The sequence below is a fragment of the Protopterus annectens genome, chromosome 6.part0, assembly GCF_019279795.1.
Source record: "Protopterus annectens isolate FY-2018-M chromosome 6.part0, PAN1.0, whole genome shotgun sequence".
NCBI lineage: Eukaryota > Metazoa > Chordata > Ceratodontiformes > Protopteridae > Protopterus > Protopterus annectens.
In genome coordinates this window covers 1,937,150,967-1,937,178,831 of record NC_056737.1, presented here as the reverse complement: position 1 = coordinate 1,937,178,831, position 27,865 = coordinate 1,937,150,967, and the positions used below count along the sequence as shown (strand labels likewise).

Genomic DNA, 27,865 nt, shown 5'->3' with positions numbered 1-27,865 from the left:
CTTGGGCTTCAGACCAGTTGTTTTACATTAGGAAGGTTTGTGGCCTACACTGTGGTGGCAGGACAGGTAGCTTACATCCTTCTAAGTTGGGAACTGCTGATTGAGGGCTCAGTGTCTGTTATTCTAAAAGTGTATTAGTTCTGGTTTAAGCACTTGGGCTTCAGGCCAGTTATTTTACATTAAGAAGGTTCGTGGTCTGCACTCTTGTGGGAGGAGAGGCTGGACTCTGCCCTTCTGAGCTGGGAATTTCTGGTTAAAGGCTTATAGTGCCTGCATATTTTAACTGTTTCTTACTGAAATTGGTACACCTTGTTTGCTGTAGCATAGACTAGATCCAGGCCTGCTGAATCTAGCTTTGTTTGTATGCTTGTTATTTCCCTGAAATGCTAATTCCACCTAAAACGCAGCTTTTCAGTGCTTCTGTGGATCCCTAGTGATATCTGCATTGCTTACTGTACTTATTTCCTTGTTTCACTTGAAAGAAAGTCACTGTTTGTCATTTTTGCATTTAAGTTACCTGTAACACATTGCATTTAAGTTACCTGGCACTTGCTCACTAAGTCAGCACTAAAAAATTAAAAGCACTACACCCTCACAAACTCCCCTTGAGTACCTTGTTCCCCCCATTGACCCTTTTTTTCAATTATAAAGAAATTCCCAATACTATTCTAGCATGTCCAAAGGTCAGTTGTCAATCTCCTCTCTGGTCCAGCTGGTGAATCTGGGAATCTTGAGGCAATGTTACAACTGCCTCATGTACACAGACAACCCTCTCCTCCTCCCAACAAATTCCAACACATGTGAGAGATGCAACCATATAGCCAAACTGGAGGCTAAGCTCTCTCAACTCAGTACTGGCGTAACCATTCAGGATGAGAAGGAAACCACACTCACTACAATTCCAGTCTCACACAGACCTACCACGACAGCAAACCAAACACATAAACACACAAAAACATACTCGGAGGCTCTAAATAAAATTCTGCCTAAGCAGCAGAGACCTCCAAAGCAGACACCCAAGCAACCACTACCCCAAAATAAAACACGTGCAACACATAGCTCACAAAGCTAGTGTGCCGAACAGTCACAGCCCTTAAGACTAAACAACACACCGGATACACTTGTAATAGGTGACTATCGTCAGGCACACTGACGTCCTGCTCACCAGGCTGAACAAGGAGAAGGTCACGGTGAGCTGCCTGTCGGGCGCTAGGATCACCATAACACAAGCACTCAGGTCACTCCAAGGCAAGTACAAATATGACTCCGTCATTGTCCATGCTGGTGTGAATGACCTGAGACGCACCTCCCTGGACTACATGAAAAGAGACATAGAGTAGCTCTCTGAGCATGTAGCCCAGGCCGGTATGACCCTGACCTTGAGTAGCATCTTACCCTCACCAAGAATGATGCCACAATATGAAGACAAGATGATCAATTTCAACAACTGGCTTAAGTATTGGTGTCATTCAAAGGGGATCCACTGCCTGTCAGCCTGGGATGACATGCTCGACAAGCCACGATGCTTCACTAGGGACAGCTTGCACCTGACACCCCCGGGCTTTCGGATATTGGCAAAGGCTCTTGCTACCCCCATAGTGCCTTTTTTAGGCAAGGCTCAAAAGACAAACCCACCTCCATAGGTATCACAAGGGATAAGAAACTAAGAGTAATGCTACTCAATGTCAGAAGTCTAAACCTCAAGATGCACACACTGAAAACTCTCCTTAGCATGGAGAACATTGATATCTGTGCAGTAACAGAAACCTGGTTCAAGGCTCCCGAGAGCACCCCAGCACTACCAGGTTATACCTCATACCATGCTTTTCGGCCCCAAAACTTGGACCGAACCACAAAAGGAGGGGGAGTATCAATATTCGTCAAAGATACCCACACCTCCAGGTTGGTGGCACAGCACGAAGCATCAGAGACTATCCATGTGCAACTAACAGTGGGTAAAACTGCCTTCCAGTTTATAGCCTGCTACAGACCACCCTCCCAAACCCAGGAACCCCACTCGGCCTTCCTGAGAACACTGGAAAATATGAAGCTCTCCAAACACCATTTTATTGGGCGACTTCAACTACCCAAACATAGACTGGGAGCATTACTCTAGCTCCAACACCCTAGCCCAAAGGTTCCTAGAATTTATAAACTCAAATGCTATGGAACAACTTGTTACCACTCCCACAAGAGGGAAAACATACTGGACCTGATCATCACCAACATGGGGACTCTATGCTCCAGACCAGAAATGTATCCCTCACTGGTAAGATCAGACCATAAACTAATCTCACTGGATATTCACATCCCGACCACACCCCCTGCCCAGAAAACCACAGTGAAAAACTTCTCTAAAGCAAATTTCACACTCCTCAAAACAGAGGTGGAATCCTTCAAAGCCCCCGGGCCTGTGGAAAATACGGCCCAGACCGCAGAATCCTTTATAAACGCATTCTATGAACACCTTCAGGAATGCATGGATAATGCAATCCCAAATAAAACCAAGACCCAATTCTCCAAAGGCAGACGTCCTGTCTGGTGGACCCCCAGCCATAAACAAACTATACAACAGGAGGAGGAAGCTACTACATGATAGAGCAAAATCCCAAAAAGGGAAGGCATCTCTGATAAGTATTAGCAAAAAACTACAGGCACTCATAAAATCGTCTAAGGCCAGCTTCGAGAGAAGAATTTCACAAGACACTAAGGATAATCACAAGGCTTTCTTTAGTTATGTAGGAACCTGGGTGGGAATTCCCAGATATGCTCAGAATTAGTCCAAAATGACAAAAAATACACCGAACCCACAGACATTGCCAACATCCTAGCTGACAGGTTCAGCGCAAACTTCTCCCCCCCACTCCCCACCAAAAGGGCAAATATCTATCCCAGCACAGTGCTGCCCCCCTGACATCTCAGATGCTCAGGTAAGAGCCGCCCTCTCCAAAGCAAAAAACACAGCATCAATGGGACCAGACGGTGTCCCGGGCTGCGTCCTACATGAACTCCAAAAGCAGCTAAACCCAAACATAAAACTACTGTTCAGTCTCAGCCTTACCACAAGATATGTACCCAAAGAGTGGCGTACAGCAACACTGGTCCCTCTCCACAAAGGTGGTGCCTCAACGGATCCTGGAAACTATCGCCCCATAAGCCTGACTAGCTTGGTCTGCAAAGCTATGGACAGGATCATCATGTACCTCATAAATAAAGATATTGGGGACCTACAGACACTGGATCCTACCCAGTTCGGCTTTGTTAAGGGCAGATCTTGCCTCTTAAACCTGGTCGATTTCTTTGAAACAGTCACCAAGGCCATTGACGAGGGGAAGGTGGTCCACACAGCCTACCTGGACCTTGCAAAAGCCTTCGATACAATACCCCGCTTGGGCATTATAGATAAGCTCACCAGCTTAAATATAAACCCCTATGTCAAAAAAAACAAGTAAACCAGAAGCCAAAAATTTAGCGCTTTCATCCACTGTTTAATACGTGAACTTCCTCAGAAACATTTTCAAATGATTTCCAGTTCCTTAAATAACTTACTAAACAGGAAATTACATCATGACCATCAAACTGAAAAAATAACAAATGTGATTTTCTACAAAACTGAAGTATTGTCATAATGATAACAAATAAAAAAAAAAAAAAAATATATATATATATATATATATATATATATACACACGCACAAATGAATGTATATACACATACATATGTATAAATGCAAAACTACAGTCATAAAAGTGCAGTGTAAATTCATGCTGTGTGAATAGCATAATAATCAACTTGAGCATATGAAATGCGTATCCAAAGACCTCTCCCACGTAGACACAACAATCACATGCATACACACACCCGCATACACACACACACACAAATGTACATATAGACATGTACCCCCCACACACACACACACACACACACACACACACGCACACACAGACACAGACACACACACACAAACATAAAACCAAACAGTCACTATGAAAATATAAAATACACATGTGAAAAAATATATGTATAAATATCGTAAAAAATATATGACAATATAAAAATATAACATATATGACACATAAAATATGACAATAAAAAAATTGAGTGGTTTTGGGGATAACATTCCCTTTCTTGATGTCCTCCTTAGCATAGATACAGTTAATAACACATTGAAAAGTCAAATATATAGGAAAGAGGTTTTTGCGAACCAGTATTTACACAAGGACAGTTTACATCCTACACATATGAAAAAAGGAGCAGTGAAGGGCCAAATAATTCGTTTGAGTAGGCTCACCACTGATGATGATGTATTTCAAAGTGAAGTAGGATTTTTAAGGTAACTATTCTTGTATAGAGGTTATGCATTAGACTGGATTAAAAAAATAGAGAAAGAGGTCATTTCTTTAAGGAAGGGGATTGCTAAACCGATTCTTCTTTCTAGTCAGATAGGTTTAAGTTCTGGTTCCAAAGTTTTAGAGAATACCAGTAGTTACCACCTAGCGTTCCCTTTACCGATTGTTGACGAAATGTGGTTCATCAGGGACAGCATCGTTAACAATTGGAAAATGATATTAGGAAATAAAGATTTGGTTGGTACTTTATGGATGAAACCCACTTTCACTTACAAAAGAGTTAAAAATTTAAAATCTGTGCTGGAGATAGATCATTATAGGTATCAGGACATGACAAGAGCAGCCAGTATTAAGAGGGGTACTTATGCATGCAATAACTGTAGGCAGTGTAAATTTATTAGTAACAGTACCAGTGTATTCATAAAATCTCTTAATTACACCATTTGGTCTAAGAGTTATTACAATTGTAATTCCGATTATGTTGTTTATATCGCCAATTGTGTTTCATGTGAACATTATTACATAGGAAAAACTAAAAGGCTTCTAAAAAGAAGAATTTACGAGGACAATTTGGCTATAAAAAACAAAGATCAGTTTAATTCTTTGGCCAAACATTCTTTAACATGTAGAGATTTTAAGAAATTTCAATTTTCCGTTTTGGAAAAAAATCAACACTAGTGAAATTGGAGGAGATTTAAACAATGTCTTAGAATGCAAGGAGACATTGTGGCAACTTTTGTTGGTGGCTGATAGGTTGCCTGGCCTCAATGATTATATTAATTTAAAATGTTTTTTGAAATATAGACAGGTGTTTGAGACCATATGCATGTGATCCATGTGTGTTTTGTGTGAGGTGTACACATACATGTTCATATCACTCTGATTCCCTTCAGAGATATGATATGACTTACATTATTCATATATATACATTTTTTTTGTTTTATACATATATTACATTTTATATATATCATATTATATACATTTTGGTGTGTGTACTTGTGTGCATGTATCATCATTTTTACATTGTCATATATATTTTTTACGATATTTATACATATATTTTTTCACATGTGTATTTTATATTTTCATAGTGACTGTTTAGTTTTATGTGTGTGTGTGTGTGTGTGTGTGTGTGTGTGTGTGTGTGTGGGGTACATGTCTATGTCCATTTGTGTGTGTGTGTGTGTGTGTGTGTATGCGGGTGCGTATAAGTATGCATGTGATTGTTGTGTCTACGTGGGAGAGGTCTTTGGATACGCATTTCATATGCTCAAGTTGATTATTATGCTATTCACACAGCATGAATTTACACTGCACTTTTATGACTGTATTTTTGCATTTATACATATGTATGTGTATATACATTCATATATATATATATATATATATATATATTTATTTATTTATTTATTTATTTATTTGTTATCATTATGAAAATACTTCATTTTTGTAGAAAATCACATTTGTTATTTTTTCAGTTTGATGGTCATGATGTCATTTCCTGTTTAGTAAGTTATTTAAGGAACTGGAAATCATCTGAAAATGTTTCTGAGGAAGTTCACGTATTAAACAGTGGATGAAAGCGCTACATTTTTGGCTTCTGGTTTACTTGGTTTATTTGCCAGCAGGTCTGCAAACCCCTATGTCACTAAATGGGTTGCAAACTGGCTCAAGGACAGAACCCACATGGTTAGAACTGCTGGAGCCATGTCAAGACTCCAAACCAGTTACAAGTGGCATCTCAGAATGCTCAGTCCTGGGACCTCTCTTGTTCAGTATATATTTCTCGGAGGTACAGGCCAACACAGAAAGACTGTGGCTGACCAAGTTCGCAGATGACTGCAAACTGGACGCCATAATCAACTCTCCAGCCGACACAAGCATTCTACAAAAGGGCCTCATAGAAACAGACAACTGGTACCAGAGCCATGGTCTCAAGCTAAACGCCAAAAAGTGTATAGTCATCCTCTTTGGCAAAAACAAAGTGTCCACAAATTACCACATAGGTGGTAATCCATTAAGTACAGAAGAAGTAATTAGGGACCTAGGGACCCAAGTTGATAGCAATCTCTCATTTGACAGCCACATGGCCAAAGTGGTTAGAAAAACATTTTATATAGCCCACCAAATCATGAAGGGATTCACATCTAGATCAGGGGAGGTCATCGTGCCTCTTTACTCATCCCTCATTAGGCCCATAATTGAGTACAATGCCCCTTTTGGGATGTACCTTACCAGACACCTGCAGCAACTGGAAAGACCCCAAAAGTACCTCACCAAGAGGATCAAAGGGCTCAAACAGATGCCATATGCTGCCCGGTTAAAGAAACTCCAGCTCTACTCAGTGGCATACCGCCTGCTCAGAGGAGATCTGTGCCTGACATAAAGCCATGTCCAACCCGGAATTAATGGACATGCTGCACCTCAGAAAATCCAAATCCCATCGAGCTATGCGCTCGAGAGACTTGAACCTCAGCACTGAAATAAATAGGACATGCTGGAGGGACAGATTCATAACCCAGAGGCTCCCTTCACTCTGGAATAAAATTCCAGGCCAGGTTAGGCAGAGTCCCTCATTGACTCTCTTCAAGAGGAGTATTGATGAGTGGATGGGAGATCGTAGGTTTACCTCGGGTATCCCTTCTGTGTCACTGTTAGACAGAGGCACAGTATACTAACCTCGAAAAAGGACATAGCAAAATTAATTTAAAATGGGTGGCAAAAGCCAAACACACTCTGGCTAGGCTTATAAATGCCCTAGGGCAGATAGCCTAGTATGAAACTATGAACCTATGAATAGATAGCAACAAGTAATGAATGAACTATGGACTTAAATTAAATGCAAGAAATGCAGCACTGTGTCCTTTGGCAAACCTGACACAATAAAAATTTCTCTGTAATCAGGGATTTGGGCACTTTAATAATCTATCCTTTGACCACTGTTAGGAAATCCATTTATGTGGCCAGACTAAGTCACCATCCACCTCTACTACCCCCTTATCAGTTTAATAAGAGTATAATGCCCCTTTTGTATGTACTTTTCTAGGCAGATATGACCCAGCCCAAGAAACAACAGCAATTCCTTTCTAAGTCAGTTGTGAGAATGACTTCCTTGAGCTACCACAATCACTTTAAACTCTCTTTTTTCTGTTTCCTATCGATTTCTGAGAGGGGACCTCTGCCTAACAAACAGAGCCTCAAAAGATCTGGTCCTATGTGACCTCCTACAAAGAGAAAAAAAAAACAAAACTAAACATCCTTAACACCTACTCAAAAGATCTAAACCTTTATCAAAATATAAATTGGACTTGCTAGCGAGACAGATATCTGTCTCAGAGAATCCCTCCATCATGAAACAGACTCTGCTTGTATGCAAAGTACAGTAGCTCCATGACCCTTTTTAAGTGTAAAATGGACAACTGTGTAAAGTACACCCTCAGTGCGGCTCTATTGTGGCGCTTCAAGAAAGGGCTTGAAACTAGACAAAAGGGTCTGGTATTACCTACAGACTCGCATCTTTTATTAAATTCCAGTAAAACTAAACTACACTTATTTGACTATAGTGAAATCTCAATTATTTTACAAAATATCATGTCACTTGAACATCTTCCATGACATACTCAGATTTACTCATAGTAAATATGAAGGTTAATTTAAGATCTATGTAATCTCAAAATCTCCCAGAAAAGTTGGGTATCTTATACAAATTAAAAATGTACCTAGCGGAAACAGCACAATTAAATGCAGCCCAAACTCTGTTACTACTTACACTGCTTTATGCAATTTCTACCATTACTAATATTCCAAAATCTCAGTTACATAAGCTAGAACAAACATGCAATAAAACTGCAAAGTAGTACTGCTAATTTCCCCAACAAAACTCATCACTGTAAAGCACTTAAGATTAATCAGCTGGAGCTAAAACACCTTTTAATATTTAACCAGTTAAAAACACACAAAATGTTATATGAACCCAGCAGATGCCCACCAAGCTCTAACTTGCTTCCAAAATATATGCTTCACAAAAACCTAAGATCTCAAACCCAAACCTCCTAGAACGTGGCAAATCAAACTACTACTATGGTAACATTTCGCACTCTGTTCATGTAGCCAAGCTGTGGAATTATCAAATTCCTCAAGACCTTAAACATGAGTAAATATAAAACATTTCTGTACAATCTAATACATCTACCCAACTTCCACTTGGATCATTCCTTGTACTTTAATTTCATATACATCCACTTCATCTCCACCCCATACCAATTCCTATTTTCTCCCTCTCTTCCTCAGTCTCCTATAACCACCACATTATTAGCATTATTTACCTTAAACTTAAATGCTGCCATTTACTGTCAATGTATTTTCAACCTTCTTTACTGGTGTCTTCAATTTATGTACATATGTACTTGGTAACCCTTTGAAATATGCTCTGAAGTATGTCATTTTTCAGTTGATTTACTCATTTTTTAGTCGTGGTAAAACCATGGAGCTTTTCTCCTCAGGCCTCCACTGAAAGTAGGCTTTTAGATCAGTCGAATTATTCCTGGTCATCTAGAGAAAGAACTTTTAGCTCAGTCAGATTACTTCTGGTCAACAAACAGAAATAAATTAAATTTAAATTAATGAATTAAATTACATTTAATTTAATTAAATTATCTACTGGGTAGGCTACAAATGGTCCAATGAAGCAACAGCTTAGTATTAAACTATGAGCTTAACTTCTGGGGGAGATCCACCATTCAATGAAAGGGAACTGCAGGAATACAATCTTCCTGATCCCAAGTTCCCAAACTTACTACTCATAGAACACTTTCACAATCAAATGCAGCTGAACGCACCATTTTTTTTTCTATTGCAGGGGTTTTCTCATTTTTTCCTCTGATCTTGCGACCATAGAGTTATAAAACAAACACATACACACACCAGAATGTGGAACAGTGTGCGTTTGTGTGTGTACATATATTATTTACACACACACACACACACATTTATATATATATATATATATATATATATATATATATATATATATATATATATATATACATATACATATGTATGTATGTATATTGGGTCTAGGACTCTTGCACGAACGTACTTTTTACCGAATCGCGAATGGGCGAGCATACTTACGAGAAAATGCTTTTAACCGAAGCAGCATTTTCGCATAAATATGCCTGTTGTGTCAGTCGTACTACTGTGCGGATAAGGGAAAATTCCCTTTTCCCCACTGTAGTGCAATCTCGGAGTGAGAATATTAAAGTAGGGGGGGGTGTGGGGGGCTTGTCCCCCTGCGTAAAAGTAGATTTAATTTTTTTTTTAAACACATTGTAGTGAAAGCGCTTTCGTTAATTTTGTTTGGTGATAGTGGATTCGGACTGTTGAACTTTTGTTCAACAGTCCTAGCTCCATATATATATATATATATATATATATATATATATATATATATATATATATATATATATATTTACACACAACTGTATAAGTTTCCATGAACTCAAAATTCATAGGGTTGGTACCATATGATGAAAGTTTTTGAAAACTTGAAGCTTTTGAATGGAGATAGTGGTGCAGTTTCAATCAGGAAACTTACCCTTTTCCTCACTGTAGTGTAGTCTCCTACACCTCATGGAGGGTGCAGGGGGGCTTGCCCCCCTGCAAAAATGTAAAAAAGACTTTTTTTTTTTTTTTTTGCGGGGTTTTTTTTTTATGTTTGAGTTTTGCGGGGTTTTTTTTTTTATGTTTGAGTTTTCGGAAACTTGATCATTTGGTCTCGACTGTATGAATTTCAAGTTTCTGAAAACTTAATCATCTGACAGACACACATATGGAAACCACTATTTTTGTTGAATAGTGCTTTGATCAACATCTCTTTAGTCAAAACAACTTGATCAACTAAACAGAAGGTCTACACCTGTCAACAAACGCAGCAAATCAGACAGTTTTCTGGGGTTGATGAATTTGCCCTTTAACAGAATACTGTGTGACCTTGGAGTTAGAATATTTAATCAACAGGGGGAGGAGAACTCATTCCACCCCCACAAAAAAAGATGTTTACTTTTGGCTTTTGTTGTGAACTTTTTGAATGTGCCAAGATAAATGCTCAGCACATGCGTTTGATGTGCATAATGTCAGTCATTTGGTGCAGACATTTCGCACTGACATTAGCTCCATTTGACAAAGGTAAATAAATATATAAACATATCTACATCTATTATTGATATACATCTATATATCTATCTATATCCATCTATATATCTATATATCTACATCTATATATTTATATATCTATATATCTATATATCTATATATCTATATATATATATATATATATATATATATATATATACACATATATATATATATATACATATATATATATATATATATATATATATATATATACACACACACACACACACGGGTTCCTATCATGTTGTCGAACTTTTAAAAGTTTGAACGTCATCTGGTCGACACCATATGATCGAACTTTTAAAATTTCGAACGTTTCAAAGCAGATCCCCGTACAGTGCAGCAGTAGAAGTTTTTCCATGGTCTGCACTGGAGTACGATCTTGGAGTTGGTATATTTAAAGAGCGGGGGGTGTGGGGGGTGCAGAGTTGCTTGCCCCCTCCCCCCGGCTTAAGCTTTCAGGTAGGTTTTTTTCTTTCTTTCTTTTTTTAATTTGATTTTCGAACTTTTAAGAGTTCGAACATATGGTCTCGACCAGGTGTTCGAACTTTTAAAAGTTCGATTATCTGACATAGACCCCACACACACAAACACACACACACTCACACGCAAAATATGTATGTCTATATAGACACACAGACAGAAAAAAAGTAAAGAAGGTGCAGGGCAATACCCTTTGTATAATGGGTTAAGGGGGTCAAAAAGGTAAAAAAAAAAATGTTCAGATTGCAGCCAGAAGTTTAGTGGCTTTGTTTTCAAGGTGTTTCATTTGTTTACTTTGGCATCACAGGATTACACTTCAGGGTCATGCACTAGACTAGTTTTTGTTCAAGTTTTCAGCAGCTTTCAGTAAACTGTTTTTCTAAATCAACTACAATCAGCTAGGAAGAGTAAACTGCCTCACAACTATGACACTGGCTTTTGGGATGGGGGCTAAACAATCATTTTAGTCTTAATTTGTGCCTGAAAGGAAACATTGACAGGATGGCTTGTGCTGTTTGTAAAAAGGGCTCAGCCACTGACAGGGGTTGTAGTCTACTTACACTACCATGGCACACCTTCCCATTACGCAATTTATGCTAGTTTTGTAACAGGCATACTATATACACTATGGCAGATCACTTTATATATCATAGGGGAGGGAACCTATGGACTGTGGTCCCCTGTTGCCACATTTCTTATATATCACAGGTCCCTGTTGCAATCATAAGCTGCTAGCCTCTTTGATAACCCACTAGCTAGTACGTGCCTGTCTGCATGTTACAGCAGAAGTAGTTAGTGGTAGTACGGTACCACAGCCTGGCAGGCTCGCTTAGTGAGTGACCTCTAAAACTAGGAAATCCAGTGAAATGTTTCTGGTCTGTTAATCAGGGACACAAGTTTTAAGTACACTAGAACCAAACCTCTGCATTTTTTTGTTAAGCTATAGTTCAGACAGACTACTACCTTCTAAGACCCCGTTAAGCAAATTAATGTACTTAATATTCTTTTATAAAGCTCAGGTCAGGGTAACTGATTGAAGAGTATGAAGCCTCAGAGGACCACCCAAGTTAGTTAGTTGAGGGGAATGACTTTCCACCCCTGCATACAGACTGTGGAGATGAAATGACACATTTTCTCAAGTCAGTTAGTGGATATTACTAAGAGGTTGAAACTGAGAAAGTCTGTCAACAATGAAAGGCTTACCTGCAAAACTTTACTGCTGTGCAACCCCCCCCCCCATACCAAGTATGGTAGATAGCCTGTGGAAAGTGGTGAATTTTCATGGTAAGGAGGAGTTAATTGTCTTGGAGATTTGCACGATCATCCATGGTGATTCAGTTATGGAACAATTCAAAATTACAGAACAATTACTGGCATTGGATTTAACCCTGTGCACTACATCAGTGATGAGATGAGAGGTCTGGTGAGATATTAGCACAAAGAGAATTTGGAAGAAGTTCTTGGGAACTTGCGTTTTAAGGGGCTACATAAACTCAAACAAGCTGGTGAGTTTATAGTGACTTAACCTCTTGTATGAAGAGTACTTCTACCCTTTCCCCAAGTTTATGCCTTGAAGGGCTACACCCACCAAGGTTGTACCTCCTCTCTCTTTACTGTTTACAATGGCAGTGAAGCCTCATCACTTAAGTGGGATCCATTTGTGGTGGTATATGCCCCTCAGTGCTCCAGCCCTGCTTGCCCTTGCACAGATTGTGTATTGTGTCCTGATTTAGAGAAGTTCTAAATGGATAAAGGAGACTACTGCCAGATTATGCTGTGTCTAGTTATAAAATAAACGCTGATAAGATGCCTTGCTTAAGGCTCTCTGTAAATTTCAGTGAACTATGGATTCTGTAACACTTTTGGTAATGGGCTATGTCCATTGCATAAGGCAGTGAAACAGTTGTAAAGGCATAAAATGACTCAAGTGACGGAGTCTCACCTTTTCCAGTGGGAAGGCTGTAGCTTTTATCAGTACAAAAAGTGGACTTGAATTAGATTTCAGTCCTGCAAATATTACATCATCTTTTTTATATACTTGTCTTTCTCCCTCTTTGGGTTACCTAGAAATGGCAGAAGTCGACCTCAAAGCTATTCTGGTTCCTTCTTTAGTTAAGGATTTGTCTAAAATTCTTGGCCCTGAATAAGTGTCCTGGGGCATTCTTTTCCTGTCTCTCTTCCAAGTATACAGTGGCTGCTCATTTGTGTATCACAATCGTCTGTGCTCCTCCTACTTATCACTCCTGATGGATATTTTTAAGTCAATTTTTAGAAAACAGCAGAGGATGGCTGTATTTTACACTGCTGGCATATGCTTTTGTCAGAAATTTTCAAGTGCAAGATCCTAGTGGTATTGTGCATGTCAAGTTTTCAAATTACAGCAACTGACTTCAACACTTATTCATTAATCATTATCAGTGCCCCATTCCCAAAGTGACGTGATTTCAGAGATGGTTGTATTAAACATGGGATAGAAAAGGCAAACATTCTGCATGAAAATTGCATGAAGGTTGCGATAGGTATTACTATATTGTCCCCATAAAAATCCACTTAAAAAAGCATTGAGAACATTAACTATGGCTGTAAAGTAGTCATATACATTAATATGCATGTATGGTGTGTTTACACACATATGGGTCCTACACAAAGTGAAGAAAACTAAAAAAAAATAATATGTTGAGAAGTACACATCCTGTCTTTAACACAACTTCATATAAAAGTGATACTGTTGTAAAAATCTGTGTCTAAACCAGAAATAGAGAGACTGTTTATACCAACAGGAACTTCAGCAGCTGCTTGAGAACAGGTTAAAGTCCTTATCTATATCACTACCTGGGGCAGCTCATTAGTGTTCTTGACTGCACAACTCTTTGCCCTCCTTAAGGGCATCACACCAAAGACCGCTTATTACCTTCTGGCACAACACTGTCTTGTGCATGGGCAATTAACTTTGGTTACATTCAGCAAACACCAACAGCCAACGATGAATTTCATTTTACACACACACACACACACACACACACACACGATACTTGCAGCAAACTTTTGAAGATAAAGTAGGCTGTAGAATATACAAACTGTTACATATCTGTAAATTACACTATTTAACACACTGTTTCTAAGGGTACTGGAATGGAGTCGCACAGAATGGATTAAGAGGTGACAAAGAATAGCTGTGCAAAATCTTACCATAACCACAGATGCCCTTCTCTTCTATATGTTACAGTATTCATAAAGTACAGTTGTGTACACTTACCATAAATGTAGATGTTCGAGTGTATTCACTGTTGCAGTCATTACATTTGGATTATCTGCTTGCAGTAGCTCTCAGTCGGCCTGATTAACAAAGTCTTGGGTCCTGCGATGGTTGCTGTCCCTTCTTCCATGACATCAGGTCGCCAGCAGTATAAAACATGTAGCCGACACCATTACATCAGTTTTCCTTGCCCCAGATGTCGGGTGCCGCCCTAATGGGAAGCAATTAAATCTATAAATACAAGGATATACCTCCAACAGAAAAGCAAATACACTAAAAAGCTTTTAGAGCATAGTAAGTGAGAGTAGAGGTATAGCCAAAGGAAGAAAAGGGGGCTGGAGGGAGGGTAACCAGGAATGCAACAGTGAATACACTTGAACATCTACATTTATGGTAAGTGTACACAACTGTACTATGCTCTTCGTGTTTCACTGTTGCAGTCATTACATTTGGGTAGATTCCTAAAGCTAAGGTTAAGAGGAGGAATTTAAATAGAATTAGGACCAGCTATAAGGCCCTGCAAGACTGCAGTGGCAAAACCAGCCTTGGATTTAGAGAAAATTGGCAAATGATAATGCTTGGTGAAAGTATGTACAGAACTCCGGGTAGCAGCTTCTAAGATGTCCCTAGTAGGGACGCCCCTGAGAAAGGCTGTAGAGGTAGATGCAGCCCTGGTTGAATGGGGTCTGATGCCCTGTGGGATAGGTTTTCCATGGTGCTTATAGCAGAAATGAATGCAGTGGCCTATCTATTTTGAAATGGTTTGTTTTGAAATAGCTTTCCCCTCTGTCCCTTTAGCAAATGCCACTAGTAGTTGTTCAGATTTCCTTTGAGGTTTAGTCCTGTCCAAGTAGAATTTAAGCTGTCTGTGCACATCTAAAGAGTGCAGTATCCATTCCCCTTTGTTCTGTGGGTTAGGAAAGAAGGTAGGCAAACGAATGGACTGATTAAGAGCCACACTGGAAAGCACCTTGGGCCCGAAGGAGGAACTGGTTCTGAGGGACACCTGTCCGCATTAAAGATGATGAAAGGTTCCACTGCCATAAGTGCCTATAATTCAGATACCCTTCTTGCAGAAGTGATTGCTAAAAGGAAAGCTGTTTTCCAGGAAAGAAATTTTAAATCTGCAGTAGCAGCTGGCTCGAATGGAGGAACAGTGAGTTTCTCCAAAACAAAGTTAAGATCCCAGGCTGGAGTTGGAGCTCTCCTGGGTGGCCTTAGATTTTTGGCCCCTCTGAGGAAATGCTTGAGCAGTGGGTGAGAGAAGAGGGGAGGCTCTCCGCTATAATGAGTTGCAATGGCTGAGGCATGAATTTTGATGGAGGAAAAAGACAAGCCCTTACGAAGCATCTCAGTTAAGTATTGTAGAATCTGAGGTAAATTGGGCACTGCTGCGTTCATTCCTTGAGATTGGTTCAAAGCACAGAATCTTTTCCATTTTGCAGCGTAAGAATTTCTAGTACTAGGCCTCCTTGCATCTAAAATGATATCCATCACAGATTTACTGAGGGATGGTAAAGGCAAGATTAGGTAATTAGCCAGGCTGCTAGGTTCAGGGTTTGCAGCTGAGGGTGCAGAATCATGTTCTCCTGCTGAGACAACAGGGAAGGAGTCTGAGGCAGGTGCCATGGAGCCAAGCATGAGACACTGCGCAAGAGTGGGTACCAGTGTTGGTGAGGCCAGTCTGGTGCAATTAAAATCATCCTTGGCTTGTCCTGTTTGATCTTTAGTAGCACCTTGGAGAGCAGAGGCAGAGGAGGAAAGGCATAAACTGATAGTTTTTTCCAGCTGAAGGATAGAGCATCCACTTTCCAAACTTGCTTATGGGGAATCCTTGTGCAAAATTTGTCCAGTAGATGGTTCTGGTGGGAGGCAAACAGGTCTATATCTGGGCTCCACCATTTGCTTGTCAACATGTTGAAAATCCTTGGTTCCAGTTTCCACTCGTGTGGGTCCATGAGGTTTCTGTTTAGTCCGTCTGCCAGTGTATTTAGTTTACCTGGCAGGAATTGAACTTGTAGATTCACTTGGTAGATCAAGGCTGTGTGCCACAATGCCATGGCTAGTCTGCAGAGGGGGTAAGAATGTGTACCACCTGCTTGTTTATGTACCACATGACAGTGGTGTTGTCCGTCTTTACCATTAGTTGTCTGGGAAGAATGTCATCCTTGAAGATTGTCACAGCATTCCGTACAAGTTCATAGGTAGGTACCAGGCTATTAGCCCTAGGGTCTATATAAGCCTAACCAAAAAGTTACCCTGGCTTTGGCCACCCAAGAGAATTATTTTCCTGTGCCCCTGTCGAGCAGATTCACAAAAGTGATCCCTGGGGTGAATTTCCTATTTCCCATACAATCATATAGGTTCATAGGTAGGTATTAAAGCTAACATTTCCTTTTAATGTATGTGCAGGCGCATTTGATTTGGGTTCCATTTTCCCTGAATGCACTTCCCTGCCAGGTGAGCGCCCCCATGCATAGTCTGATGAGTCTGATGTTAAGATTTGTTTGGCAGGGGGTAATGTGAATGGTAGTCCCCTGTTTTGGTGGCAGGCCTCTGCCCACCAAAGGAACTCTAGGCTTGGGCAAGGTATGATAGGAATCCTTGCTTCCAGATCCTTTGAATGTTGACATCATAGGCTTTTGAGATCCCATTGTAGTTTCCTCATATGTAGCATTGCATATGGAATTAGAAGAACGTATGAGGCAATGAATCCCAACAGTATTTGTCTTGCAGATAGCTGGGTTTTTTGTGGCCACTTGTTTGAAGTAAGTTGTCAAATGTATCCGTTTCTCTGGCGTGAGGAAAGCCATCTAGGAAGTTGTATTCAAGCTTGCTCCCAGGAATATAATTTGTTGACAGGGTACCAGGTGGGATTTCTTTTCGTTTATGGTGAACCCCAGACAAGTCAGTACCCTTTGAACAAAGGCCAGATGATTGAAAAGAATGTCCTTGCTTTCTGCCTGAATTAGACAATCGTCCAGGTATGGGTATATTTGAATATTTCTTTGCCTGCAAAATGCTATGACTGGAGCTAGGCACTTTGTGAAAACCCTGGGCGCAGTAGATAAGCCAAAGGGCAGTGCAGAGAACTGATAATGCATGTAACCTGCTTTGAAGCATAGGTATCTTCTGCAAGACTCCCTGACAGGGATGTGCAGGTATACTTCTTTTAAGTCTAGTGTTGCCAACCATGCATCCTTGCCTAGCATAGGAAGCAGCTGGTGAAAAGTCAGCATTTTGAATTTTGGAATCACCAGAAAGGTGTTTAGAATAGAAAGGTCAAGGATAGGGCGCCATGTATTGCCTTTTCTGGGTACCAGGAAAAGTCTTGAATAGAAACCTTGTCCCTTTTCCTCTTCTGGTACCAACTGAATAGCCCCATGTTTAAGAAACAAAGTACCTGATTTTGGGCCTCTGCCCACTGATTTGGGGGTAGATATGGCCACCCGCTTGGTGTTGGTAACGTGTAGAAATGAAATCTGTATCCTTGGGACACTATATTTAAAACCCATTTGTCCTGGGTAATGAGTTCCCAGTTTCTGACCTGCAGACAAATCTTTCCACCTAAAGGAGCATTCAGTTGGGGAGTGCTTGGAAGTCTTAAAAGCAAATCATTGAGACGGTTTTCCATTGGGGGGGTCTTACAGCTCCTAAGTTTGGGTGCGGAAACCCCCCACTGCCTAGTCTTGTGTGTCCCTTGGGACTGAAACCTGGGGTTTCTGCTGTGTCTGGGTTTGGCTTGAGGAGACCTGGTGGAGGCTGGAAAGGACCAATTTTTAGAGGGCCAGTGTCTACTAAATCTAGGAGGCTGAACGTAAGAAATCTTTAACAGTCTGCATAGATTTAGCTTTAAATTCCATCTTTTTAAGAACTTCCCCAGCCTTGCTGCCAAACAGGCAGTCCTGATTTAAGGGAGCATCCAAAAATTTAGCTTTAACATGATCAGGCAAAGATTGCTCCTTAAGCCAAGCATGCCTTCTGAGCACAGACTCAGTAATAGCAGCCCTGCAAGAGGCCTCTAATGAATCAAATCCACACTGCAAAGTATGTTTTCCAACCTGTTCAGCAGAATGCATTAAATCCTGTAATTCTTTATTTTCAGCACAGTCAGGAATTATCATCATTTTCTGTTTAAGCAATCCAATAACATGTTGTTGATACCGTAACATATGAAACTGGCAGTTTAAAGCCTTAATGGCCAAGGTTGCAAAAGTGTAAACTTTCTTACCCCATCTATCCAGTGCTCTGGAGTCTCTATCTGAGGGGGCAGGATTTTTAGCAGTAGAAGCCTTAATGTCCCTGTGAAATAGTCTCTGGATCCGCAATAGGATTTTTAAAAAGGAACTTGTGAGAATCAGGAACCCTGTAATATCTGTCAGGTTTTCTGGGAGGAGGAAGCAAAGAATCAGGGGCCAAACTAGATTCTGAGAAAGCATCATCAACAATGTCTAGTACAGGAGGTATAGCTAAAAGCATATGCTGAGGCAGGAGTAAGAAATCCTCAAGCCTCTTTTTTGAATCAGAAAAATCCTGGCTTTCCTAGTGGAAATGCTCCCTTAGAGTATTGTAAGGTTTCACTAAAAGAAAAATCCTCTGGAGGGCAAGCAGAGGGAATAGTGTCCTCTGCATCAGAATCCTCAAGTAGTTAAGGGCAAATCCAGATCATCAGAAAAATCAGAATCCTGTTCAGAAGATTCATAAACAACTTCAGTCCTATGTCTTTTAGAAGGGGGAGGATGGCTTCCACTGATTAGAATTATAAGATCTTCAGCCATTCTTATCATTTGTTTTTTAGGCACAGAGGCCTGAGCATGCAGCCTGGGCGTCAGTTTCTTAGGCATGGTTCGAGATTTTGGCCTAAATGAAGAAGGAGGTGTCGGTTTAATATGCAAGCCCGAAGGCCTGAATACACCCTCAGAAGCCAGTGCCTGCACAGCGGCTCCGGACCCATCCAAGGTAGAGACATCCGCAGGTTCCACAGTTGAAGCATCTTGGGGCATACCGGACTCCGAATGGGTCTCAGTAGAGGCCTGCGAGTCAGAAGTAGAAGGTATCAGAGGCTGCGAAAGCAACTCACTGAGTACTGGCGAACTAGCGACTGGCTTAGGAGAAGCGTTGTAGGCAGTGAGGTATTTGCTTTCCACAAGTAATGCAATTATTAACTTTTAGTGACATCGCTAAGGAGCAAGAAAAAGTTTCCCCAACGGGGTACTTAGCTTTAGTTGAAGACTTCGGTTCTGAAACTCGAACATGAAAATTTCAGGAGTTGGCCGACCGGGACTTGCAAACTGCTTCTGCTTTGGGCACCGCATGGCAAGAAAGACTGATTTAATGGTGTCGGCTGCATGTTTTGTACCCCAGACGACCTGACGTCATGGAAGAAGGGACAGCAGCCGACGCAGGACCCAAGACTTTGTTAATCAGGCCGACTGAGGGCTACTGCAAGCAGATAACCCAAATGTAATGACTGCAACACCATGAGGGAGCCCTCCTCTAGCTGACTTGTACATCAGGCCAGTATACAACAGAATTAGTGCTACTGGAAGGTAAGTGCAACACCACACATCAGTTAGCGTATGACAGCCATAAAAAGACGTCTGGTATAAAACGGACGTCAGCACGTACCAACCTCAGAATTGAACGCTGCAATGCACCAGGCCTGATATAACTGAGGAAACACGCATCCAAGGACCAGGCAAGCATCAGGGGGGAAGGCAGGGTGGACAAGTAATACTGCAGCATATAGAAGAGAAGAACATCTATGGTTATGGTGAGATTTTTATACAACTATTCTATGTCCTTCGATTCATATGCTGCAGTGTTCATAACATGAAGGAGAGTGCCAAATCACATCCAGAGGAAGAAATGGGTGGAGCCGCAGAAGCATTTTCCACAAACCCATGCAGAATAGCTCTGGTAAACCCAGCCCTGAACCAAGAAATGACATCTAGTTTATAGTGTTTGGTGAAAGTATGAACAGACCACCAGGTAGCTGCCTCCAGGATACACCAAGTGTCCAAGCCTTTATAGAAGAACTCAGAAGAAGACACTGCCCTAGTGGAATGTGCCCTCACAGGCAAAGAAAGACTCTTTCCATTGGCTAAGTAACAGAAAGAAATAGCTTTAGAAATCAAAGAGGAATTACTTTGCTTGGAAACAGGTTGACCCAGGGCCCTTGGGTGATAGGAGACAAATAGGTGTTCAGACTTATGGATGGACTTGGTTTTGTTCGGGTAGTATCTGAATTGACTGCGCACATCTAAAGTGTGTAGAATCCTCTCACTGGAGGAATGTGGAGAAGGAAAAAAGGTTAGAAGGTTGATAGACTAACTGAGGGATAACTCCTTTACCATCCTGGGCGAAAAGGAGGGATTAGTGCGAAGAGAAACTCTATCCTTGTGAAGGGAGAGGCAGACACTAGGGCTTGTAACTCAGAGACCCTTCTGGCAGAAGTAATTGGCACAAGAACAGTTTTCCAAATGCAATGCTGCAAGTTAGAGTAACTTGCTAGCTCAAATGGGGCCAAGGTAAGTTTTTCTAAAACAAAACTGAAATCCCAGGGAGGCAGAGCTGGTTTCTTTGGTGGTCTAATGTGCAGGACACAATTTAAGAACAGTTTAACTTCCAATCTGGAAGCTAGCATGGGAGAAAGATGGGCTTTAACAGAAGAGTAAGACAGCCCACTCTATCAATTCACACAGACAGGAAAAAAACACTGGGCCTCTACTAACAGTGGTTGTAAATCCTTTTTGAGACACCAGATGAAAAATCTCTTCCACTTGGAAATGTAGGATTTCTCAGTAGTGGGTTTCCTGGCTCATGCAGAACTTGAAGCATGTCCTCAGAGTGAAGGTGTCTGAAGATGATTACAACCATCACCCACAGGGTCAGGTTTAAAGTTGACATCTGCAGATGCACTACAGTTCCCTTGTCCTATGTCAGCAGGTCCATCCTGTGGGTAACTTGTGGTGACTGCCCTTGATTGAATGCAGGAGGAGGGGGAACCAATGCTGTAGTGGCCAAAAGGGAGTCATCAGCAAAATTTTTGGGTGTTCCTGCTGAGTTTTCAGCAGGACTTTCTGGAGAAGTGGGAAGGGGGAATGCATACAGAAATTTCCCTTTCCAAGAAAAGGATAAAACGTCTACCTTCTATGCCAAGGGATCCTGGCACAAAATTTGGGAAGTTGTCTGTTCATGGGGAGGCAGAGAGATCTATCAGAGGTATACTCCATCGATGGACCAGATCCAGAAACACATCCCTGTTCAACATCCATTTGTGGGATTGAGTCATGGACCTGCTGAGTGTGTCTGCCACCACATTCTGAGTTGAAGGAATGTAAACAGCCTGAAGAGGGACCTGACTTTGTAAGGCTAGCTCCCACACCTGTAAAGCCAGTCTGCACAGGAGGTAGGACTTTGTCCCCTCCTGTTTATTAACATACCAGAGGCCTGTGGTGTTGTCTGTAAACCACTTTAGAATCCCTGGAGAAAGCCTGGACTTGAAGATTGAGGGCAAAAATCAATGCCCTCATTTCATTTATGTTGACATGCTCCTGTGTGTGTGTTGAAGACCAGGTATCTCTGACCTTCTAGGATTCCAGTGTTACACCCCAAACTGTATCTGACACATCTGTGTACAGATACTGAATTGGATAAGGTGGTGGTAGGAAGAGGCTTAGATTCCTTGAAACCTGAAAAATCCACCAACGTAACTCCCTTTTCCAATAGGGTAGGAGAGGAATGACAAAGTCAGGTGGGAGTGCTGCCTCCAAACCATTCTCAAGAACCACTGGAATTTTGTCATATGCAGCTTGGCTAAGGGAAGCATGGGAATCACTTATCTAGTGTACTCTAAGAGGAGCAGGAAGTCCCTGGCAGTCAGAGACTGAAGTGGTAAAAGGTCCTGGAAATAGGAAGTAAGGAGCAGGACCTTTTCTAGGGGTAAATAGGCTACCACCCTGTCTGTTTGAATCCTGCACCCAGGAAAAAGTGGTCTTAGGAAGAGGTCAGAGTAGATTTCTGAAACTTAATTGTGAACCCCAGACTTTCCAATAGAGACATAGTGAAGGAAAGATTCTCTAGAAGGATGTCTGGGGACTGTGCCTGGAGGAGAAAGTTGTCTAGGTATGGAAAAATCTGTATACCCTGTAGCCCGCAATAGGCTATGACAGGAGCTAAACATTTTGTGAATACCCTTGGTGCTGTAGGCAAAACAAAAGGCAAAGCACAGAACTGAAAATGTGAGGAAGCAATAGAAAAGCGAAGAAATATGTTGAACCATTAGTGAATGGTGATATGAGGGTAGGCATCTTTGATGTTTAATGACACCATGAAGGCCTGAGGAAGAATTAGTGGGAAAAGGGTGGGTAAAGTCAAGATATGAAAGGTGGGGACTTTCAGAAAGGTATTTAGAAGCGAAAGGTCCAGAATGGATCTTCAGGGGCCATCCTTCCTGGTGACCAAAAACATCCTGGTGTAAAATCCTTTCCCCGCTTGATAGGGTGGTACTTCCTGAATACTGCCCTGGGAAAGAAGAGAGGAAATGACCTGTGGAAAGAATTCCAGTTAGTCTTTTGGTGGTTGTGGGATGGCACTTAAGGAGAGAGGAGTTTCCTACACCATGAAATATCCTTGTTGGATTATGGAAAGGACCCAAGAGTCCTGTGTTATCTGATTCCAAGCTGGGAGACAGAGTGGCAAAGAGACAAGGGAGTAGATGAATCTGGAGGGCAGGTAGTCACAGACTATCTGGCTTGGACTGAAAAGGCTGTTTCTAAGTGGGTGTGTAGGAAGCAGACTTGGAAGGGGTTTGTTTCCCGGAGTCCCTCTTACCTTTAGTGGAAGGGGCCCTAGCTGCCTTTCTAACAAAGGTGGTTTTGGCAGGATAATTCCTCTGGAATCTGGGGACAGGTGAGACAAAGATGTGCTTTAAATCCTGGAACTCCTTACCCTTTTCTTAAAGTGTTTAAAAAGTTCTGGAGCACTGCTCCCAAACAAGGTTTTGTTGTGCAGAGGGGCATCCATTAGCTTGGTTTTAATGTCATCGAGCAAGAGTTGGAGCTTGAGCCAGGAATACCTCCTCAGAACAGACCGAGAAGCAGCTAGCTTGGGCTGAGGCCTCCATGGCATCATAACTGGACTTGATGGAGTGCCTGGTAACCTGGGCAGAGAAATTTAGAATGGAGGAGAGCTTAGCCTTGGTGAGTGAATCAGGGAGCTCAGAAAGGAGTTTCTCTGCATCTGATGAAAGAGCCACGGAGTTTTTGACCATATGTGTCCGATAATTAATTGCCCTGAGAGCCAGAGTAGCAGAAGTATATACCTTTTTCCCTAGTCCTCCATGACTTTGCTCTCTTTATCCAAAGGAAACAAGGAGGTGGCAGGCAATAATTTGGTCACTCTGTGGCTCCCAGGGCTTCATCAGAGTAACTGTTAAAATTCAAATGCAAGCTTAAGTAAACTTCTTAACACAGTCACATGATCAATGCAATAGAGAAGTGAATGAATACTTATTTAAAAAGACAGTACATCAGTATGAGCAAAGTGCTGTGTACAATAGAAATCACCTTTAAGTATACATACAGATGTATATTAATTCACTTATAGCAAATTGTTTTAAAATGCTTGTGCCAATAAAATAAATATATTTATATAACTTATGGGGTGCCTTCTGTGCGGAGTCTGCATGTCCTCCCTGTGGTCGCGTGGGTTTCCTCCGGGTGCTCCGGTTTCCTCCCACATACCAAAGACATGCAGTAGGTGGATTGGACACTCTTGTCCCTAGGTGTGAGTGTGTGCATGTGTGCCTTCTCTGGAAGGCTGGGCGCCGGGCTGGCAACTCGACACTGTAAAACTCCACTGCCAATCATGAGCGGACAGATGATCCACTGTGGCAACCCTTAACTGGGAAAAAGCCAAAAGAAGAAGTAGTTAAAAATGTTAGGTAAAAATGTTAAATATAAAATACACACTGGTTGCACTACATAATACCTACACTGTAGTTTAATTAAAACCTTAACTTAGGGTATTGGAGATCTGAAAATATTTAAGGTCTGTTTATTCTGGTTCCTTGGTTCCCCAAATACAATAAATATAAAGTACAATGTAGGTTTGGTTTGGTGGGGTTTTTTATTTTTATTTTACTAGAAACTGAAATAGTAGCTGGGTCTGCAGAGGGTGCTTTGAAGTGGAATTTCAAGTCCTCAGGCACCTTATACAATCCGTCTGGACGTTTGGGAGTTGCAGCTTGGGAGTCTGGGCATTTAGAAGTGGCTGTGAAAGCATCTTAGAAGGCCAGCAGGACAGAAGGAGTGGCAGATGAAGGGGAGTCCATCTGGAGGAGGTCATTGTACCTCTTCTGTACGTCTTGGCAGCAAACCCACATGAAGTCTTTCATATTCAAAATGGTTTCACCAAAGGAAATATCCTCCCCAGGGGAATCTGTACCTTTAGATTCCTCCTCTGGGGAGGCATAACCCGGGTGGAAGCAATTTGTGTGGAGTAAGCAAGGGATTCATCCCATAATGATTCCTCCTCATCAGATGAAACATCCTCAGAGGAGGTCCTCTTCAAAGTAGGAGGAGGAGGAGGAAAGGCAGGTAAAGTAATGGAAGGAGCCAAGGTCTGGTGTAAAGCCACAAAGGCATTGAAAAGGCCTTGGGAAAAGGACTGCCAATCTGATGCTTGATCCTAGGAAACTAGGGGAAACATGTTTGTTTTTTTTTTTAGGAGTTTCTATGTGATGGAAAATGGATGGCCCAGACATTGGCCTGCACTCCACAACGTCCACAGGCATATCCTTCTGCAAGATGACTTGGGAGACGCTGATGATTTGGGTGATACCACGTGGGTCTTCAGTAATAACAAGCAGTGGTTCCCCCTTACTCCAGAATCAGACGCCTGAAATTCCCTCACGGACATGCTGGTAGAGTCCTTTACGGCTTTCGCTGTGGTACCTTGTCAAAGGAATGTCTACTGATTCCGGAATGGCCTCCGGATCCACACTAACCTCGGGAGGGCCGCCTGAAATAGAGAGAGCAGCAGGAAGGTCAGGCCAAGACGACTTAGCCTTTTTAAGTTGTGGCTAGTCTGAAGGGTCTGCTGCCACCTCCATATCTTGCACTTGACACTTAAGGTGCTGATTCTCCAGACACAGTTTAAGGGAAGCTAAATGGTTGTGAAGTGTTTTGGGGACAAAGACCTTACAGACAGAACAGGTGGTGTGATCGTGGTCAGGGCCTAAGCAAAACAAGCAGACCTCATGAAAATCTTTACGTGACATTTGACTTCTACACAGACACTTGCCTTCCTAGCAGACATATACTCACCAACACAAAGCAGTAGCTAATATTTAAAAAAAAAAAAACACATACAGGGTACTTATCTGAACCAAAGTATGCAACTTATCTGGCAAGTGACGACCGGAGTTGGTGATTGGAAAGGCGGCAGAAATGTCCTAAGGTTGGTACATGCTGATGTCCACTTTATACCTGACATCTCTTTATGGCCGACGTACACTAACTGATGTGTGGCATTGCACATACCTTACAGTAGTATTAAGTCTTTTGTATCCTGGCCGGATGTATGAGTCAGCCAGAGGTAGACTCCCTCATGCTATGAATACTGCAGCATATGAATAGAAGGGCAAATAATGCTACCTACTACATGAGTAACTGACAGTGTTAAGAAACCATTAGCATGCTGCAAGCATTTTTATAAACTGCGTATTCATGGATGGGCTGCAACTTTATAGCCAGAATCTATGCAGCAGTGACTATGCTACTAATACCAATACTTCTGCTTTAACTAGGTTGTTGTGTCCAGTAAAAAGCTAAAATGCATGCATTATCACTATAAGATCCAATCAAGCAAGTCAAAGGCACTTACCAGTTTGTGTACAAACTGGTTATAGTTGGTTCCCCATGGCTATCTAAATGTTGCGTTTGTTGAAGAAGAACATTGTTGAACACTCGTGTGATGTCAATTTGCACATAGTTTTCTATTGACTGAAGCACTGTCATATACGATCTTACACTTGTCAAGAGTTCAGAAGGTTTAGCAATTTCTTGTGTGGCTTGATTGTACATGGTCATTCCAACAATTGACCTGTAGGAGAAATGAAACACTACCTTAATACATACTTCATTAATGTTACATGTTTCTAGCACTAATATTTGTAAAATATCAGAAATGCATTACTTGGTCTATGACCAATACTGAAGACTGAGCTGTTTATACATCTTGAGCTACAACAAATATTTTACTAGCAAACAAAATTCAAGGTACAGTTTACAAATATGCTTTTATCAGCTGAAGAATCTACCTCAAGTCTAACATACCTGGACCACAACAGTGAACTACAGTTACTTCCTTGCACTAAAAAGGCTGCACAATAACATTCTAGATAAAAGACTACTAGTGGGACCTTAAGAGTCTCCAAAAGTGGGACGAAAGATCACAGCAAAATCCTGTAACAAAAAAAAAATGTTAGGCAGTTGTGAAAAGAAGGGGGCTGTGAACCTTCACCATACAGAAATCTTAAAAAAATTAATAAAGGCAGGAGGGAAACCTGAACTGCTGACACAGACCCTCAACACATTATGTAAAACTCTATTATCCAATATAAAGGGGCTTTCTAAGCAGGCCATATAAGAAGGATGAGTTTAAAACAATTACTTCTAAAACAGTACAGTCTGGAAATTGACTATGTGCTGTTTTACAAGAATTCAGCCTAACTACAGATTTCTAAATAAACAAGCAGCAAATCATCAAAGCATGTGCATATTAGCATAGGATAGTGGAAAGAGAAATCATGCAAAGGACTCACTGCAAAGTTTGAATATGTGACGATGTCTTCTAAAGTAGCTGCAGAATATTAGTAACCACAGACATTGATTTTCTGTGTCAGAATTCAAGCAGTCCTCTCTGGCACTACCAGTCAAAACTGTAGTGCAATGTGTCCAAACTGGTGGCATCACTGTGTATTCTATCACAGCTCTTTCTCAACTTTTGCCCACTCTTAATTTGCTATTACCAATGATATTACCATGAGAGAAAATGAAGTGAAAAAAAATACAAGCTAATCAGATTATTTTCATGACTGTGACAATTTATAGGCTCACAGGTGTTTATTAGGCTAACAACCACAAGAGTCTTTTTAAACCCAGCCATGTATCTCAAATCTCTGACAAGTTCTGGCACCCTTAAGTGTTAGCAGGGACTTCGGAAATGAAACAGTTACAAGCAGAGGCCTGTGAGATGAACCGTTTACAGACTGCCTGTGTCCATTAGAAAAACAGGTGCCAAACCAGGAATGAATTTCCTGTCCCTGTCCAATTGTTCAAGTTACATCTGAAATGGGTTAGAGAGAAACTCTGCTTGGACTTCCAAGATGGCTGCACAGAGTATTAGCTTGTTTCTAGCTCTCCCAGTGTGAAAAAAAACTTGGCAGAGAAGCCCAGTAGACTTATGTTTATGGGTAAATTTCAGTAACTGGCTAGTAAGTGCACTGCCTGGATGTCAGGAATAAAGAAATACAGAAGATCTGGAAAAATATCAGCTACAAAAAGTGAGGAAA

At 41.2% G+C, this 27,865-nt stretch overlaps 1 protein-coding gene across 4 annotated transcripts in view; it reads right to left on the bottom strand.

Moving 5' to 3' along the window:
• NCKAP1 (NCK associated protein 1) overlaps nucleotides 1–27,865 on the bottom strand; it is a gene marked incomplete in the record, with an annotated part of 2,707,503 nt that overhangs the window by 957,221 nt on the left and 1,722,417 nt on the right. For all 4 annotated transcript variants that reach the window (XM_044075245.1, XM_044075246.1, XM_044075247.1 and 1 more), the window contains 1 exon segment: nucleotides 26,176–26,394. In XM_044075245.1, the coding sequence (XP_043931180.1) occupies nucleotides 26,176–26,394 (219 nt within the window).